The following is an 18,313-nucleotide window of genomic DNA, read 5'->3' on the forward strand; positions in this document are numbered from 1 at the left end:
CATGATGGTCTTTCCATTGACTGACTATTGACCCTAAAGCACACTTATTTTTATTTCCATTGACTGACTATTGACCCTACAGCACACTTATTTTTATTTTTCATACATTTCTTATTAATTTATGTCATTTAATTTCTTTTTAATTCAATCGATCCGATTGCTGCAAATTAAGAAGACGTGTATGAAGTTCTTAAATTAATACAGAAAGCCCTTCTTGATTATCCACACACAGCCCATACAGATAATGTGGTTCTCTGATTTTTTTTCTTTAATAGTTTGGAATAGTAAAATTAATGGTAAAAATAAACAAATTAATGAAGGTATTATAACAATTAAAAAAATATATTAAAGGCTTAATTTCGCTTTTTATTAAAGCAGCTTTTGAAAGTAACCTACATGCTGTTTTTAAATGTTATTGTCTGGGAGCCATTGATTTTAAAATAAGCAACATATTTTACTTTTACCACGCTTTTTTACTACTTAACTTTAAAGTGAACCAGTTTTTGATGAAAAAAAATCAATCCCATATATGACCTTAATAAGTTGAAATACCAAAAGATAAACCCATAATTCTCCGTGAGGAGTCTGAAGACACACCAATTTCTCGATAAGGAGGGCAAAACTTCAAAGTCAATTACTCAAAGTCAATTGTATAAAATGAGTTCGCGCTATCGTGACATTCCAGTTTGAAAATGCAACTTTTCCAGTCGTTTGGTCTCTCTTACTATCTTCGCTCTTCGTCTTGCTCGCGTCTGTCGTTCTCTTCGTGCTTTTATCGCTCTTCACTTCTTCAGTCGTTTGGTCTCTCTTGCTATCTTCTCTCTTCATCTCGCTCAGTCTCAAACTGGATAGTTTTGCGGTGAGTTATTCCAATCTCTTATATGGGACTTTATTTTTCTAACTGCATGGACTGTGTTTTGTTGAAATTTAAATATAAGAAACTTTTAATTTTTCTGGGTTCAATTTTAAATCAGAATCTGTTATGGGTTGTTATCAACCATTGAATTGGTTTTGGAGTTTTCGTTTGATCAGAGAGAGAGAGAGAGAGTGTGTTTTTTTGGGTGAAACTTTTAATCGGTGAGATTTTTAGTTAGGCTATGTTGTGGGTTTTGGCCAATTTCTAGCGTGTTTATTTCAAGCCTTGAGTTTTGTAAGGACTGTTTCATTATTTAGAGAGGTAGTTTGACCCCATGGACGAATTTTTTCACAGCAGCTTCAAATCAACCTCTCTCCTCTCAGTCGGTCGCTCTGTTTCTTCTACAGGTATATCTATGTATACAGTTATGTACATGTATATAATCGATTTCTACTATACTTTTACATCTATTGAATGAAAAATTGATTTTTTTTATTTGGGTTTCTGAAGTTCCGGGACGAGTTCGTCGCGGCCAAAGTTGATACTTTTGATTCCAAAGTTGCCTCCTTTTTATCTCACAAAGTAGTGCCAAAATTCTGACAAGCTATATTTAGAAGAAAAAAAAATTATTGATTTTTACCAGTAATTTTACTATTTTTTTTCTTCTTGATTTTCTTATGAAATTTGGATTTTTGTGTGTTTGGATTTGACTAAAGTTCTTGAATTTTATCAATAAGTTTGTGTTTCTTTCTCGATTTTTTATGAAATTTTGAATTTTGACTAATGGGGTTTTGTTAAAATTTTGTATTTCTCTATGAGTGATGCAAAGTGGTTGTGCTTCATGTTGTAGTAACCTCGAGTGCGTAATTGACTTGATCTTTCATTGTATTTCTCTATGAGTGATACAAAAATCCATCTGAAGAAGACACGAAAGAAGAACCATTGAATGTTGCACATTTGTGTTGCAGAGATTTGATTCAAATTGGTGGATTTGGGTAAGAAACTAAGAAACCCTAAAATGGACATGCATGTGTTTCTGTTTGTGAGATATAAGGGATCAAGGAATTTTGAGAGTGGTGGCTAGCTAAGGAAATAGAGAAGGAATAATTTTTTTTGTTTGGGATCCAGAGTTTACTGCAAAGTTGATTTCTCTTGATTTTTTGTTGTTTTAATATCTTTTGTTCATGTATTTGAATGCATTTTTTTTTTATTTCTGCCTATTTATCTAAACCCCTATTCAATTTGTTGGAATTCATCAGAGAGTATTGGGTCTAATCATTTCCTTTTAATTTTTCAGGTTGTTTTTTTTATTTCTATAGGGGAGTTGCAGGTGTCCATGTCAAATTCATAAGGAAAAAGAACCATTTTTCTGGATGTATTAAAACATGTAAGAAATTGTTCTCTACTAACATATTAGGAAAAATTAGAATTTTTCCAGTAAATTTGTTCTCTTTTGTTTAAATAGTTTAGGCAATATGGACAGATTACTTCAAAATTCAAATTGAATGATGGTTTATTGGTGTGAATTATGTTACATGTTTAATTTCTTTTAGTTTTACCATTCTGATAGATGTGTATGTATTAGTATTCAATTTATCCCTATTCTCTTATGGTGTTTACTAAACTGTTGTGCACTATTGCTGCACAACCTCTGATGGTTCCATTGTTGGGCAAAAATTTGAGATTAAATTTAATTACAAAATACAAAACTAGATCGCTACATAGACTCTGATGTTGTTTGCATATTTAGTTGTTTTGTAACTTAGTTGATTTGGGTTTGTACAGTTTTTTTTTGGTCTTGGAGCCACTAGCTTGCAGGTTTCTACTCCTCGCTATAATATATTCTACAATAATATGTTAACAATTGTTTTAGACAACATGATCTGACCACATTTCCAAAGCAAATTAAAAAAAAGTAATGATCAACTCACATGTTAAAAAAATTATAAATTTAAAGAACATAGATTAACCACCACTGCCTGCTTAGTTTAACATAGATTTCCTCCACTTGATTGCTAAGAAAATGTTCAGAAACAAAACAACTTAATTTTAGTGCTATTGTCATGATGGATGCTATATTTTGACTAGCTTATTAAGTTTTGGATAGCTTATGAATTTAAGGTCTTCAGTTTTAATATTTAAACATAATAACATAACTTAGCATTTACCAAACAATTAAACATGTAACATAACTTAACATTTACATTTTTTCATTTACAGTTGGTAGCCACGAATCAACTCACTATCAACTTTATATCAACATTGGAGCGTGCCTTAAAAGTGTCAGTCATATTTTTTATTCTATTTTATAAAATGAATGAAGTTCTGAAGTTTTTGTCTTATGAAACTTAGGTAATATATATCATTTTATAAACATAACACGTGCAAATACAAAAAATTGTAAGCTGTATGGATGAAACATTTTTTATGTAAAATTTTTCTAACATTTTAAGTTTAAGGAATATTGATGCCTGAAATCCCGTCATTAGTTTTTTCCATCAAATTTTTTCAATCGGTTGAGTTCTTTTCAAATATGTATAATTTCTTTGTGCAACGTCTCTTTTAGTTTCTTGGTCAAGCATTTTAAATCATTACCAACTATTTAGTAAAAGTAGTTTTATAGCAAATGCTTGAGCTTCTTGGAATACCTACAAATGGAAAGACTGAAACTGTATATAGAGTTAAATGGCGACAGTCAACCAGATTTTTCATGCAATTCCAGTCAGTATCAATATCTTAGTCACTTTAACTATTAACAATATTTTCTGCCTTTTCTTATTTAATTTTTAGGCATTTGAACAAACATCTCTTCTGTATTTAAATATTAAAACTAGTCTCACTTTGAAGAACAGCCACTTGAAGCTGGTCCTCAATTTGACCAAACTTTTAATGATGGCATGTTAAATGGGTATGATATCCACCTCTCTCCTCCTTCCCAACCGCTGTAACAAACATATTGGGACAAACTGCTTTGAAGGTTATTAATTCATTTCATAGACACTATGAGCATCACCTTCTATTCTGTTGGGTTTTGATTGTTCTTCATCATGAATAATGAGAACTTTGGATGGTTGACAGAAGCCAAAATATTACAAGTATTATTGATACTCTCAGAAAAATTATTTCCTCTCTTACATTCCCCCATTACTTATTTTCTGCCTCAAATGTTATAAACCTGAACTAGCCTAATAATATTAACATACATTTGAAACTTCTCTGTGTGCAGAAAGAAGGCATCCCATTGCAACCAGCACAATGCAACAAAACTTTTGCCGCTCTTAAAAACATTATCTAAACTCTCAGCTCAAGTAACTACTCACTATCCATATGCTTTTCATTTCTTGATACATAAACAGTTTACAAATTTTTTAACAATTAGATCACATGACTTAGCATTTACAGTTATATGATTTCTAATTGTTTGTATAAATATCTTTTTATCCCCAGCAAGACGATCTCATTGCATAGTTTAGCAAATATTCACTACATCTGCATCATGACCAAGGAAGATAAAATCGATAATATCGGCGATATTTCGCCGATATTATCGTTTTTTTTGGGGTCCGATATTTTTTTAACTATCCAAATGATTTTCGTCAAAATATCGCGATATTTTCGATAATGTCGATATTTTGGCACTGTGCTAATCGGAGAAGAACGCCGGAGCTTCTACAACTCTGGTCGACTGTAAAAGACCTCCTCCATCAGAACCTTGAAGGGGAACTGCGGATCGGCGGCGACTCGGGATCTCCACCCATTAAGAAACATACCCAGAACTCCGAATCCCGAAACCGACGACGATGAGAGACATTGAAAGGGTGGTGGTGCGGAGCACCCGAGCCGGTGAGAACACTGGATCTCAACGCAGCCTCTCGAAATACCGCAGCAAACGCGGTTTGAAAGTAGCTGCATGCCGGATTTGAAAGATGAAGGAGGATGATCGCCGCTGGGGGTGGGTAGGAGGACATGGCCGGATCGGGAAAGGACGCAGGGGGGAAAAGAAAAAACAGAGGAGAAAGCAAAAAGAAAAACAGAAGAAGAAGAGAAAGAAGAAAAGACAGAGGAACAGACCGAGAAGGAAAAACAAGAGAAAAACAGGAGGAGGAAAGGGGAAAGGGCGACCGACTCCAGCCGAAGCCAGAGTTGGCGCCGGAGAAAATGGGGTGAGAGAACAAGAGTTCGAGAGAGAGATAGAGTTGTGAACTGAGAGAGAGTGAGGGGTCCGAGAGGGACTCGGGAAAAGAGAGAGAGAGATAGGGTGAGGGTTAGTGGTCTGCCATGTGGCAGCGTGACAGAGAGTGAGAATCAAGATGGAGGGTCCATATTAGATTATGATAAAGGACTCAATTGCACAATTTATATAATTTTAGGGAAAGAGTGAACATATAAATTAATCTGGGGGTCCAGATTAGATTAGGATAAAGGACTCAATTTCAGGGAAAAAGTGAAAATATATAATTTCAGGGAAAGAGTGAAAAATTTGAACCTTAAAGAGTGAAAAATTTGCCAGCTCGCTATATAATCAACTTAAATCAGTTAAATCCATCATGCAATGCATTTCCTTCCAATTTTTTGTGACAAACTAATAGATAATTGACTAAATAAACATCCTGCAAAGTTTCATTAAAAATTTCCAAGTTTTTCTTACAATTTCCGTGGTTTCCATGTAATTTTTATCGATATCGATATTATCCCGATATTTCTATCGATATTTCCATGTTTTCGGACTACCGATATTTCCGATATTATCGATATTTTCTTCCTTGATCATGACAAATTGCTTCTATGCGCACATTTATTAGTTAAAATTTATATACTGCAATGTTAGAAATATAATTATCCATCCAATTTATAATCCCACAGCAACTCGCGGCCATCACTATCTAGTATGTAACTACATTTCTTTTTTCTTTTTTTATGCACTCGTGTAACATACTAACATTAAACTTGGTTTTTAAAGTGGACCAAAATATATAATTTGGTTTCTGATTTGCTTTGTGTCTTAGAACAAAGATGGAGCATCCACATACCAATGGCAAGCTTGTTTTGTTCAAATTCCTGCATGGCTTCATTCTTTTATGTATGATGAGCACCTGTCCGGAATCTACCACACTTCGCAGCCCTACTCTGCTTGGAAATGAATCTGACCGCTTGGCTTTGCTTGACTTCAAGAAAAGAATAACTGAAGATCCTCTCGACGTCATGAGCTCGTGGAACCGTTCCCTTCATTTTTGCAGTTGGGTTGGAGTTACATGTAACCGTTCCACCGAAAGAGTCTTGATTCTGAACCTGAAAGCTCAGAAGTTGGTAGGCTCCATTCCACCTTCCATTGGAAATCTTACTCATCTTACTGGAATCAATTTGAATGGCAACAACTTTCATGGGGTAATTCCTCAACAAATTGGTCGTCTTCGAAGCCTACAATATCTCAACCTATCTCGCAATACTTTCCACGGAAAAATTCCAACTAATCTGTCGCACTGCACACTGCTAAGATTGCTCAATATTGAATCCAATTTGATTACTGGGCCGATTCCAAACCAGCTCACTGCATTGATAAATTTAAATATTCTAGTGATTTCTCGTAACAATCTCGGTGGAACCATCCCAGGTTGGATAGGGAACTTATCTTCTTTGGGGACTCTTTATCTCGAGGAAAACAATTTGCAAGGAAGCATACCAAATGAGTTGGGGCATATGGCAGGTTTGGTAGAATTCTCAGCTGCGGAGAATAATCTATCTGGTATGGTCCCTTCTTCATTCTATAATATTTCCTCCATACGTATATTCAGTGTTGTTGATAACCAGTTGCATGGAGAGCTACCACCAAATATTGGCACTATGCTTCCTAACCTCATAGAAATTTCTTGGGGTAAGAACAATTTCACCGGAAATATTCCAGTATCTTTGTCAAATGCTTCTAGACTCCAGGGGATTGATTTTGCAGGAAATAAGATCGCTGGGATAGTCCCTGGTGAAAATATCGGAACCTTGCAAAGCTTAATTTGGCTGAACCTTGAATCAAATCACTTGGGAATCGGAAAATCTGGTGACCTGAACTTTATCAGTTTCTTGGCTAATTGTACTAGTTTGGATGAGCTGGGTCTCGCAGGTAATAATTTTGGAGGAAGAATCCCGATGTCCATAGCCAACCTTTCGACCCAAGTAGAGTATCTTACTTTTGGGCAAAATATGATACATGGAAGCATCCCTAACGGCATTGGGAATCTTATAAACTTGACCATTCTAGCAGTGGAACTTAACTATTTGCAAGGTAGTGTCCCTAATGAAATTGGGAAGCTTCAAAACTTAGTAGAACTGTATTTGGATGGTAATGAATTTTCTGGGCCAATCCCGCCATCCCTTGGTAACATAACTTCACTGACAAGGCTTTACATGCAGAAAAGTGGGGTTGAGGGAAGTATACCTCCAACTCTTGGAAACTGCCAAAATCTATTAGTACTGAAACTTGGTGATAATAATCTAACAAGCGCCATACCTACAGAGCTTATTCGGCTTTCGACTCTCTCAATCTCCTTGAATCTGTCTTCCAATTATTTGACTGGTCCGCTGCCTATTGAGGTGGGCGATTTAATTCATCTCACGGAGCTAGATGTATCGAGAAACAAGTTATCAGGTGAAATCCCGAGCACCCTTGGCAGTTGCACTAGTTTGGAGCGCTTGTATTTACAAGGTAATAACATGAAAGGAACAATTCCTCAATCTCTTAAAGATTTAAGAGGCTTGGGAGAACTAGACATTTCAAGCAATAACTTATCTGGACAGATCCCTGATTTCATAGGAAAGCTTAAAGCTCTCAAGTATCTTAATCTCTCATATAATGATTTTGTGGGTGAGTTGCCTAAGGAAGGAATCTTTGCAAATGCCAATGGTGTTTCTGTTCTTGGAAATCATAGGCTCTGTGGTGGTATCCCACAATTACATCTGCCTCCATGCTCCCAGAAAAATAACCATTCATCTCAAGGATTACTTTCCTCAAAAGTACTCATCCCTACAACTTGTGCACTAGCATTCATAATTGCTCTATCATGCTTCTTTGGTGCTTGTTCAATGCTCAAAAAGTCTAGAGGTAGACCAACAAATTCACGTTCTTACAAGGATTGGAAATCAGCTGTTTCCTACTCAGAACTCGTTGACTCAACAAACGGGTTCTCTGTGGATAATCATATTGGTTCAGGAAGTTTTGGTTCCGTTTATAAAGGAGTAATTCCTAGTGATGGAAGGATAGTCGCTGTTAAGGTATTAGACCTTCAACAACAAGGAGCTTCCAAGAGTTTCATTGATGAATGCAAAGCTTTAAGGAGTATAAGGCACCGCAATCTTCTCAAGATCATAACAGCATGCTCAAGCATTGATAATCAGGGTAAAGATTTCAAAAGTTTAGTTTTTGAGTTCATGGAAAATGGAAGTTTAGACTCATGGTTGTATCCAAGAGATGAGAAGCAATCTTCAAGTAAGAGATTGAATGTTATCCGAAGATTGGATATTGCCATTGGTGTTGCTTTTGCATTAGATTATCTGCATCACCATTGTGAAACCCCCATTGTTCATTGTGATCTAAAGCCGAGCAATGTACTTCTTGATGAAGATATGGTAGCCCATGTTGGAGACTTTGGTTTAGCAAGGTTCCTCTTGGAAGCATCAAATGATCTCTCCCTCAGTCAAAGCATGTCTGCTCAGCTAAAGGGTTCAATAGGTTACATTCCTCCAGGTATGAGTTGCTATCATTTGTGTTTCCTCTTCCTAGTAACTTATTACTAAATCCAGCTAATTGAGGTGTCGTTTGATATACATGATAGGATAGGAATAGATAAGACACTATTTTCAAGGTATGTTGAAAGAAAAAAAAGCAAAAAATTGCGACCAACTTAAAGGTAAGAGAAGAACGCAAAATCGGAGGACTAGAAGGGAGAAGTTTCTTAATGTCTGAAATACCCTCAAAATTAAAAACCATTCTAATCTACCTCCAATAGGCCTTGAATTTAGACAGTTATCTCTTTCAATCCAATAATTTCTACCAAACAAGCCCCAAAACTCTGTTTATGAAAAGATATTGCTGCTTGCTTTTACTGGAAAGAAAATAACATAAAAATTTGAAATATGATATCAATTCTAAAAGTAAATTGCATATTACATTTTAGGGAATTTTAACGAAAAGCACCCGGTACTGTTCACTTTAACGAAAAACCACATTTTTACACTAAAAAGTCAATCCTGGTACTATTCACTTTATCCTTTATTTTGTCTTTATCATTAAAACTCAAAGTTTTCAAGCCCTTTTCATTAGTTTTCCTTACATTTTATTGTATGTATGTCTGGCAGAGTATGGCACGGGAGGCCAAGTTTCCATACTAGGAGATGTTTATAGCTATGGGATACTGTTGCTAGAGATGTTCACAGGAAAAAGACCTACGGATGACATGTTCAATGATGGTCTAAGCATTTACCAATTTGTAACCATGGCTTTGCCAGACCGCGTGATGGACATTGTTGATCCTTCATTACTCATCAACCTTGAAGGGGATGGTGATGTTAACGATGACGGACACAATATTGCCATACTACAAGAAAAAAGTGCACCCAAACGTAACAATCGTGATCTAGTTAAAGCAAAAAAGTTTGAGGAATGCTTGGTTGCAGTTATGCAGATAGGGCTCTCTTGCTGTGCAATATCACCAAGGGAGCGGATGCTTATGGATGCGGTTGTCAGAAAAATGAGTTCAATTAGAGACTCGTATCTCAAAGTTTAAGAAGACTTAACAAGGACAATGCATGATGTGTTTGTTAAAGAAGGACAGAGTTCCATATATGTGGCTTGAAAGTTTGTAAGCACCTGATAAACCAGTGATTATGCAGTTTAGAGCATTTGTCAAAAGTCATGTATTATTATTCCAAATGTGAAGAACTTGTTGGGATCAAAGTTTTCTCTGAAACTTTAGCCATTATTAGCAAAGATAAAATCTTTATATTTCTAAGCTTATGCACAAACTCTGTAACTTTCTCTACAAAAGCAGCAGATGCAGTCTCCTGTTAATATGGATGGAAATGCCACAGTGCATACGTATTGAACATCTTTTACGAGGAGGGATTTAAACTTGAGCCCAAGCAAAGTAGGCAGTCCACCATTCCAGCAATGGCTACTGATAATTTTTCAAGTCTAACTTAAGAGAGGATGGGGAGATCCAAACTTGAGTGTAAAAAGCCAAATACAATGTTGTAGCCAACTAACCTAATCCAACATCTACCACTACGCACTCATACTCACATATTGATTTCTATGTTTGGACTCATATTACATTTTATCACCGTGATTTTAATATTTCAATTTGGACATTAGGTTTTATTCTTTTAACAATTTTAGTGTCAAATTATCAGAGAGACGGGCCAAAAGCTCACAATTTCAACAACATCGATATTGTTCTAAACTTATTAATTATCATTTGCAAAGTCTGACATCTCTGAGATTTTATCACAAAAGAACTCGGTATTAGTTGGAGTGGTGTTTTAAGATATTTAAACTCTTATTTTTCTCTATCTATGCCCGATGTGGTATATTTCAACATTTAGGACACTCTTTAACTTCCATTAACTTTAAAAAAATCTGAAGTTTCATTACTTATCCATATGACAATGAATTTGGTCGGTTGATTGCTTTTGTCTGATCAAATTTTTTTTTTCATCGGGACTAAAACTTTGATCCGATGAAATTTAGTTTGTCGGACGAACTTTCTCCGGGCAAATGTTAATTTCTGATTGGAATATATGTAACTCCCCACTTAAAAAGCCGTATAAATGAAAGAAAAAATTTCACCTCTTTTGCATGCCATGGCATCACTAAATAAAAATTAAAATTAAAATGTGTGTTGCCTACTTAATCTTACTCTAGTTTCTGGTATTAATTTGTCATGCTGATAATTTTCGACCAAAGAAAGAAGAAAAAGGGTTGTCATGTGCTCATGCAACACGTGGAAATGCCATGGTTTTTTTTTTTCTTTCATTCTTTTGTATGTTGGTAAACTAATAATATGTCAGAAATAACAATAAACGCATATAAATTTCTACATACTTTTTTTTTTTTGATCTAAACTGGAATTTTCATTTCTGTAAAAATAACAGAGTACATGAAATTTGGGAGAGCAAGGAAACCCTCATTAAAAACCTCCAAAAAGAAGGGAAAAAAAAGTACTTCACCAAATTACTCCCCACTTACAATTAATTCTACATCTATATATATAAAGGAAGAAAGTGAAAAGGGTAAAGCTTTCATAATATTCAAACTACCCTTTCCTCTCATTAGGATTTCAAAAAAAAAAAAAAAAATTACATAAAAAAAAAAAAAAGAAGTCCAGGTAAGATGGTTAGTAAGTTTATTATTTTTTGAAATGTAGTAAATAATAATAACTAAAATATGTATAATTAAAAAAAAAACGACAAATAATAGATTGTCAAACAGAAAAAGAAATAAAAAAATTCTAATTGCCACACGCGTCCAAGTGATATAATAAGTAATTCGATAAGTTTATTAATTCCTTATATTATTGCACCCACAATATTACAAATTACACAATTACAAATTTCGCTTCTGCTGCTCCCACACCATTCTTAGCAACCACAATTTCTGTCTCATCAGCCACGCTCACCTCCCCCCTAAACTTCTTATAAATATCACTCTTATAAAACTTCCTTGTCCTAACCACCAAAACCAAAGAAACAAGTGCCCCCAGAAATGTCACCACTGCAATTATAATGAAGGACAATTTGAAGCACTGCCCCCCAACACAATTCAGCTCCTCCCCAGCCTTCCTCCTTAGCCCTAAAGCTACCATTTGCTTCTTAGCTTCCATGTCATACAAGTGCCCTGCGACCCTCACATTGAGCAAATATAACCCTATTGGGCTTGCCAGCCCTCCGAAATTGTACAAAGTTGAGTAATATTTGAGGCCAAAAAGCTCCGAAATTAGGGTAAAAATTAGCGGCCAGTGAGCACCAAAACAGAAACCGGTTACCACTGAAGCAACATAGAGACCATACGGGACGTTGAACGCGATTAGAAGATGACCGACACATGAGAGCAAGAGGATTGCAGTGAAGATTGTTAAAGTTGTTGGGATCCTAGCCGTTAGCAGATAAGTCTTGCTGCTAGGGTTCCTAGTTGTTAGGGTTTCTAACCACGTAGGAGTCTAATAAAGTCCTAGTCTTAAGGGACACGCTGAATGTTTGTTTTCCAAGTAGTCGTTACCACGATTGTAGGTCCTGTAAAATCGTGGGCAGTTTCATTTACCTTCTGATAAGTTGTAAGGCTATTTAATGGCCGGTGTTGATGCTTTCAATAATGAGAATTCTCCCTGGTTGTTTATGCAAGCTTTCGAACTTGGTTTTACTGTGATTCTTTGCTAGGTTCTAGGTTCTAACATCTGGTATCAGAGCCCCACTACGGGGCCTGATCGAAAGCTTGTAACCCAGGTGTTCGAGTGAAAAGAAACAAAACATGGCGTCTGAAAACAGTTTCGTACAACCAGCCATTCCAAGGTTTGACGGACACTATGATCATTGGAGTATGCTTATGGAGAACTTTCTCCGTTCCAAAGAGTACTGGAACTTGGTGGAACTTGGGATCACTGCTGCAGCAGGAGGATCGGATTCCAGTGAAGTACAGAAGAAGATCGTAGATGAACTAAAGTTGAAGGACTTGAAGGCCAAGAACTATTTGTTCCAAGCCATAGATAGGTCAATATTGGAGACCATTCTGAAGAAGGACACCGCAAAAGACATATGGGACTCCTTGAAACAGAAGTATCAAGGAACTGCACGTGTGAAACGGGCTCAACTGCAGGCCCTTCGCAAGGAATTCGAAGTGCTGCACATGAAGAATGGAGAAACAGTCAATGACTATTTCGGGAGAACACTTGCCATAGCCAACAAGATGAGAACCCACGGAGAGAAGATGGATGATGTAGTGATCATCGAGAAAATTTTGAGGTCCATGACCTCGAAATATGACTATGTCGTGTGCTCAGTTGAGGAATCAAATGACCTAGACACTATGTCTATAGATGAACTCCAGAGTAGCCTTCTGGTGCATGAACAAAGGATAAGCCGCCATGTGGAGGAAGAACAGGCGCTTCAAGTTACTCATAGAGTCCAGCAAGAAGGACGTGGTCGTGGAACTTATCGTGGCAGAGGAAGAGGACGAGGAAGGCTAGGGTTCGATAAGTCAACCCTAGAGTGCTATCACTGCCATGACCTAGGGCATTTTCAGTGGGAGTGCCCTAAGAAATCTAAGGAGGAAAAGGCAAACTACGTAGAAACAAAGGAAGAAATGCTGTTAATGGCACTTGTGGAATTCAAGGGGATGGAGCACACATGGTTTCTTGACTCAGGATGCAGCAATCACATGTGTGGAAGGATGGATTTGTTCAGCGAGTTTGACAATAGCTTCAAAGAATCAGTGAAACTTGGAAATGATTCAAGCCTGACTGTGCAAGGCAAAGGAAGTGTACGAATGGAGGTAGATGGACGTATACATGTGATCACAGGTGTGTTCTATGTACCAGACTTAAAGAATAATTTGCTAAGTATCGGTCAGCTGCAGGAGAAGGGGCTCACAGTTCTCATTCAACAAGGAAGGTGCAAGATCTTTCATTTTGAAAAAGGTCTAATCATGGAGACTAAGATGAGCACCAACAGAATGTTTGCAGTGGTGGCTCGCAGTCCTGAAGAGCAGAAGTGTCTCTCCTCTCAAACAACTGATCAAGCACAGCTGTGGCATCATCGCTATGGGCACCTCAGTTGGCATGGGCTCAAGGTGCTTCAGCAGAAGAAAATGGTGAAGGGACTACCTCAGTTCGCAGCATCTCAAAAGGTGTGTGAAGATTGCTTGGTAGGCAGGCAACAGCGAGATCCATTTCCAAAAGAAAGCATGTGGAGAGCCTCTGAGGCACTTCAATTAGTACATGCTGACATATGCGGACCCATCAATCCAATCTCAAACAGCAACAAAAGGTATCTTATCACCTTCATAGATGATTTCAGCAGGAAAATATGGGTCTACTTCTTGGCAGAGAAGTCAGAAGCATTTGGCATGTTCAAAGCTTACAAAGCACGGGTAGAAAAAGAAACTGGGGCATTCATCAGAAGTTTGAGGACAGATCGAGGAGGCGAGTTCACCTCGCATGAGTTTGCAAGCTTCTGTCGTGAGAATGGGATACATAGGCAGTTAACTACGGCCTACACCCCTCAACAGAACGGAGTGGCGGAAAGAAAGAATCGCACCATTATGAACATGGTGCGGAGCATGTTATCTGCCAAACAAATTCCAAAAAGCTTCTGGCCTGAAGCAACAAATTGGGCTGTACATGTGTTAAATCGATGTCCTACCCTTGCCGTGAAGAACAAGACACCTGAAGAAGCATGGAATGGACGCAAACCTTCTGTGGATCACTTCAGAATTTTTGGATGCATTGCTCATGCTCATGTACCTGATCACAAGAGGGTGAAGCTCGATGCCAAGAGCTGTAAAAGCATTTTGCTTGGGGTAAGTGAAGAATCTAAGGCTTATCGACTATATGAACCCGTTTCTCAGAAAATTGTTATAAGCCGAGATGTGGTGTTTGAAGAGGATCAGCAATGGAGTTGGGGTGACAACTACAAGGACGTGATAGTGGCAGACCTAGAGTGGAATGCTGATGAGGAAATTAGCAGCCCACGAGTGACGAGTGATCCAGGGTTTGATAGCAATGACGTTGGAGACGAACCAGAATCTGAGTCTGAGTACGAGGGCACGATGGTTGGAGAAGGGAGTCAAAGTGATGAAACCTCACCTCATGAGGGACGAACTCGAAGACCACCAATATGGATGAGGGATTATGAGACAGGTCAAGGATTATCTGATGAAGAGATTGATGGAATGGCTCATTTGGCCTTATTCATTGATCGAGATCCCACAACCTACGAAGACGCGGTGAAGTCAGAGAAATGACGACATGCTATGGATCAGGAGATACAATCCATTGAGAAGAACGATACATGGGAACTGGTAAAGTTGCCACCAGGAGGAAAAACTATTGGGGTGAAGTGGGTGTTTAAGACAAAGCTCAAGGAGAATGGAGAAGTGGATAAGTACAAGGCTCGATTGGTTGCTAAGGGTTACTGTCAACAATATGGGATTGATTACGCAGAGGTGTTCGCACCAGTGGCCCGTTTAGACACCATTCGGGTAGTAATCTCTCTTGCTGCACAAAAGAACTGGGGGATCTATCAACTCGATGTTAAGTCCGCATTTTTGCATGGGGAGATAGAAGAAGAAGTGTTCGTCGATCAGCCACCTGGATATGAGCAGAAGGGGCATGAATCAAAGGTGTACCGACTCAAAAAGGCGTTGTATGGACTTAAGCAGACCCCTCGAGCCTGGTATAGTCGCATAGAGTCATATTTCATCGAAGAAGGCTTCAACAAATGCCCTCACGAGTATACCTTGTTCATCAAGACAGCACGAGAAGGTAAGATCTTGATAGCATGCCTTTATGTTGATGATCTTATTTTCACTGGTAATGATGAAACAATGTTTGAGAAATTTAAGAAGTCTATGACTGCTGAGTTTGACATGACTGATCTCGGAAAAATGAGATACTTCCTTGGTATCGAAGTTATACAAAGATCTGATGGAATTTTTATCGGACAAAGGAAGTATGCTCAAGAGGTCCTGGAGAAATTTAACATGGACCAGTGTAATCCAGTACAAAATCCAGTGGTGCCTGGTTTAAAACTCACAAGGAATGGAGGAGTAGAAGTTGACAGCACTGTCTATAGACAGATGGTGGGAAATCTCATGTATCTAACAGCTACGAGACCTGATTTAATGTTTGTTGTGAGCTTGATCATCCGATACATGGAGCGTCCAACTGAGGAACACTTACAGGTAGCAAAAAAGGTTCTTAGATACGTTAAAGGGACGGTTGACCTGGGGATATTCTACAAGAAGGGAGGAACTGAAGAACTCACTGGATACACCGATAGCGACTACGCAGGTGATCAAGATGACAGGAAGAGCACCTCAGGTTATGTGTTTATGATGAGTTCGGGAGCTGTCTCTTGGTCCTCAAAGAAACAGCCAGTTGTTACTCTATCCACTACTGAGGCAGAGTTCATAGCTGCTGCATCGAGTGCATGCCAAGTTGTTTGGTTAAGAAGAATCATGGAGAGTCTTAATCAGGAGCAATATGGTCCAACCTTAGTGTATTGTGATAATGTTTCGGCTATCAAACTGTCAAAGAATCTTGTACTGCACGGTCGAAGCAAGCATATTGATATAAGGTTTCATTTCCTTCGTGACCTGGTCAAGGATGGAGTGTTAGAGCTGGCACAGTGTTCATCGCAAGAACAAGTTGCAGATGTGTTAACTAAACCTCTGAAGGTTGACACTTTTCTAAAGATGCGAGAACTGATGGGTGTCTGCAAGTTTCCAGGGATAAACTGAACATCTGTAGTGTTCAGTTTAAGGGAGGATGTTAAAGTTGTTGGGATCCTAGCCGTTAGCAGATAAGTCTTGCTGCTAGGGTTCCTAGTTGTTAGGGTTTCTAACCACGTAGGAGTCTAATAAAGTCCTAGTCTTAAGGGACACGCTGAATGTTTGTTTTCCAAGTAGTCGTTACCACGATTGTAGGTCCTGTAAAATCGTGGGCAGTTTCATTTACCTTCTGATAAGTTGTAAGGCTATTTAATGGCCGGTGTTGATGCTTTCAATAATGAGAATTCTCCCTGGTTGTTTATGCAAGCTTTTGAACTTGGTTTTACTGTGATTCTTTGCTAGGTTCTAGGTTCTAACAAAGATGAGAGGCCGAGGCCATTTGTACTTTGTGATGAAGATTTCGGAGCCTATACCAGCGGATATTTGCCCTAAATAATTCCATATGCTTGTAAGGGATACAAAGTATCGGATGCTTCGTAAGGGGTATCCAAAAGAAGTTCCAATCTGCCCCAAGTTGTCCATCATGGTCATTGTGCCTCCAAGGCCACAGATTGTTGCCAACAGTAAGGTCAGCATTTCAATGCTGAAAAGTGCTTGCAAAATAGTGAAGTCCTCACCAATTTCTGGTGGGGTAAAAATATTCTTGTTCCAGGGTGAAACTTTTTTGTATGGAACAGTAAATGATAACTGTGGGGTTGGAGAGGAAATGGTTTCTTGGTTTGAATCTCGCTTGCTCTTCCAGACTTTATATTCTTCCATAATTACCACACCAAGTGGTAAAAAGAGCAAAAAGAGCACAACAGTTGCACTTCCAACATACTCTCTTTGATTAAACCTAAAACTTTTCTCAACAATAATTATAATCAGCAAAAATGCTGCTAGGGCAAGTGAAATATAAAGGAAATTATAGAAAGCTTTGAGCTCATTCGGGCGGCGACTAACCTTCATGATCCGAATGGTTCCAATGAAAGCGAAAGAGATTGCTGTAGGAAGCCAAGCCACCAACAAAGTGAAGGACTTTGTGTCATCGCCATAGGCAGCATGGTAGAGCTGTGCAATCACAGCTGCACTTATACCGGTATAGCTTTTCAAAAGGCCTAACACAACACCCCGGCTTTCGGGGAAGTTCTTAACACAGGTGACAAGAGCTCCAGTGTTGGTGAAAGTATGTGAATTTGACCCTATAGAGATGTACATACACATGTGCCAAACTTTTGGTTTGGGGATTTTTTGTGTAACAGCAAGCCAAATCATGAAGTGTCCGAAAAAGTTTAGGACTGCACCGATTGATAAGGCCACCCAAGGCGGTGTGACCTCGTTGATTAGGCCGGAAAAGATGCCAATGTTGCCTCCTAAGTCCTTGAAGAAGCTGATTAAGTTGAGTGTCGTTTGGTCATAGCCAAGGACGGACTTGATGTCGTTGGAATAGAGGCCGAACATGTAGCTTGCTCCGGCAGTGACCATCATTAGGAATGAAGCAAAAACCATGAGCCATCTTCCTTTGAGGACTTGTAGGACAAGGCCCTTCATGTCCACACAACTGCGCACCTCCATTTCTTTTGTCTTTGATGATCAGTAGTACGTAACTTTGGCTTGATACAGATATATAAGATTGAAATGGGGAGAGAGAGAGAGAGAGAGAGAGAGAGAGAGAGAGAGAAAGAGAGAGAGGCACAGGAGAACTGTGTTAGTTCCCTTTATTTGAAGTCAATAAGTAAGATGTAATTGCTGTTTAAAAATACTTTTTTTTTGTTTGAAAAATGAAATAAAAAAGTTAGTTTGGTGAGTTTTCAAATTTTGATTTTTTTCAACTTTTTTTTTTTCAACTGAAAATCATTATCAAACAAGTTTTTAATTTTTCAACTGAAACTGAAAGAAAAAAAAATAGTTATAAAACATACCCTTAATTTTAAGGATTAAGTATCTTGTTCCTTTTCTTTTTATTTTTTTTCCACAAATATGGTAGACCA

At 38.0% G+C, this 18,313-nt stretch overlaps 2 protein-coding genes across 4 annotated transcripts; one reads left to right on the top strand and one right to left on the bottom strand.

Annotated features, from left to right (window-relative positions):
* The first annotated feature begins 757 nt into the window (after nucleotides 1-757).
* LOC103429163 (probable LRR receptor-like serine/threonine-protein kinase At3g47570) lies at nucleotides 758-9,857 on the top strand. Of its 3 annotated transcripts, XM_070824749.1 has the most exons (7): nucleotides 758-859; nucleotides 1,211-1,263; nucleotides 2,154-2,243; nucleotides 3,077-3,138; nucleotides 4,083-4,164; nucleotides 5,863-8,588; nucleotides 9,200-9,857. In XM_070824749.1, exons 6-7 carry the CDS (start codon nucleotides 5,870-5,872, stop codon nucleotides 9,625-9,627), a joined length of 3,147 nt encoding a protein of 1,048 aa, XP_070680850.1. In that variant the 5' UTR covers nucleotides 758-859; nucleotides 1,211-1,263; nucleotides 2,154-2,243; nucleotides 3,077-3,138; nucleotides 4,083-4,164; nucleotides 5,863-5,869; the 3' UTR covers nucleotides 9,628-9,857. The 3 variants fall into 3 exon arrangements, with proteins under 3 accessions (XP_070680850.1, XP_070680840.1, XP_008365527.3); XM_070824739.1 differs by lacking the exons at nucleotides 758-859; nucleotides 1,211-1,263 and adding an exon at nucleotides 1,740-1,851; XM_008367305.4 differs by lacking the exons at nucleotides 758-859; nucleotides 1,211-1,263; nucleotides 3,077-3,138 and adding an exon at nucleotides 1,740-1,851.
* A 1,514-nt stretch (nucleotides 9,858-11,371) lies between these two features.
* On the bottom strand, nucleotides 11,372-18,003 carry LOC103411418 (protein NUCLEAR FUSION DEFECTIVE 4-like). Its single transcript, XM_029100177.2, has 2 exons — nucleotides 16,708-18,003; nucleotides 11,372-11,971 (listed from the first exon to the last, which is right to left on the bottom strand). The coding sequence occupies exons 1-2, from the start codon at nucleotides 17,895-17,897 to the stop codon at nucleotides 11,437-11,439; spliced, it is 1,725 nt and encodes a 574-aa protein (XP_028956010.1). The 5' UTR covers nucleotides 17,898-18,003; the 3' UTR covers nucleotides 11,372-11,436.
* Between the last annotated feature and the right edge of the window lie 310 nt (nucleotides 18,004-18,313).

This window comes from Malus domestica, chromosome 01 (assembly GCF_042453785.1).
Source record: "Malus domestica chromosome 01, GDT2T_hap1".
NCBI classification, from domain to species: Eukaryota; Viridiplantae; Streptophyta; class Magnoliopsida; order Rosales; family Rosaceae; genus Malus; species Malus domestica.

Bases quoted from the DNA above. Each gene is read 5' to 3' on its own strand.
- LOC103429163 (XM_070824749.1), top strand. From the start codon at position 5,870: ATGGAGCATCCACATACCAATGGCAAGCTTGTTTTGTTCAAATTCCTG. The intron at 8,589-9,199 runs GTATGAGTTGCT...TATGTCTGGCAG, and splicing joins AATAGGTTACATTCCTCCAG to AGTATGGCACGGGAGGCCAA.
- LOC103411418 (XM_029100177.2), bottom strand. From the start codon at position 17,897: ATGGAGGTGCGCAGTTGTGTGGACATGAAGGGCCTTGTCCTACAAGTC. The intron at 11,972-16,707 runs CATCTTTGTTAG...AACAACTTTAAC, and splicing joins TACAAATGGCCTCGGCCTCT to AATCTTCACTGCAATCCTCT.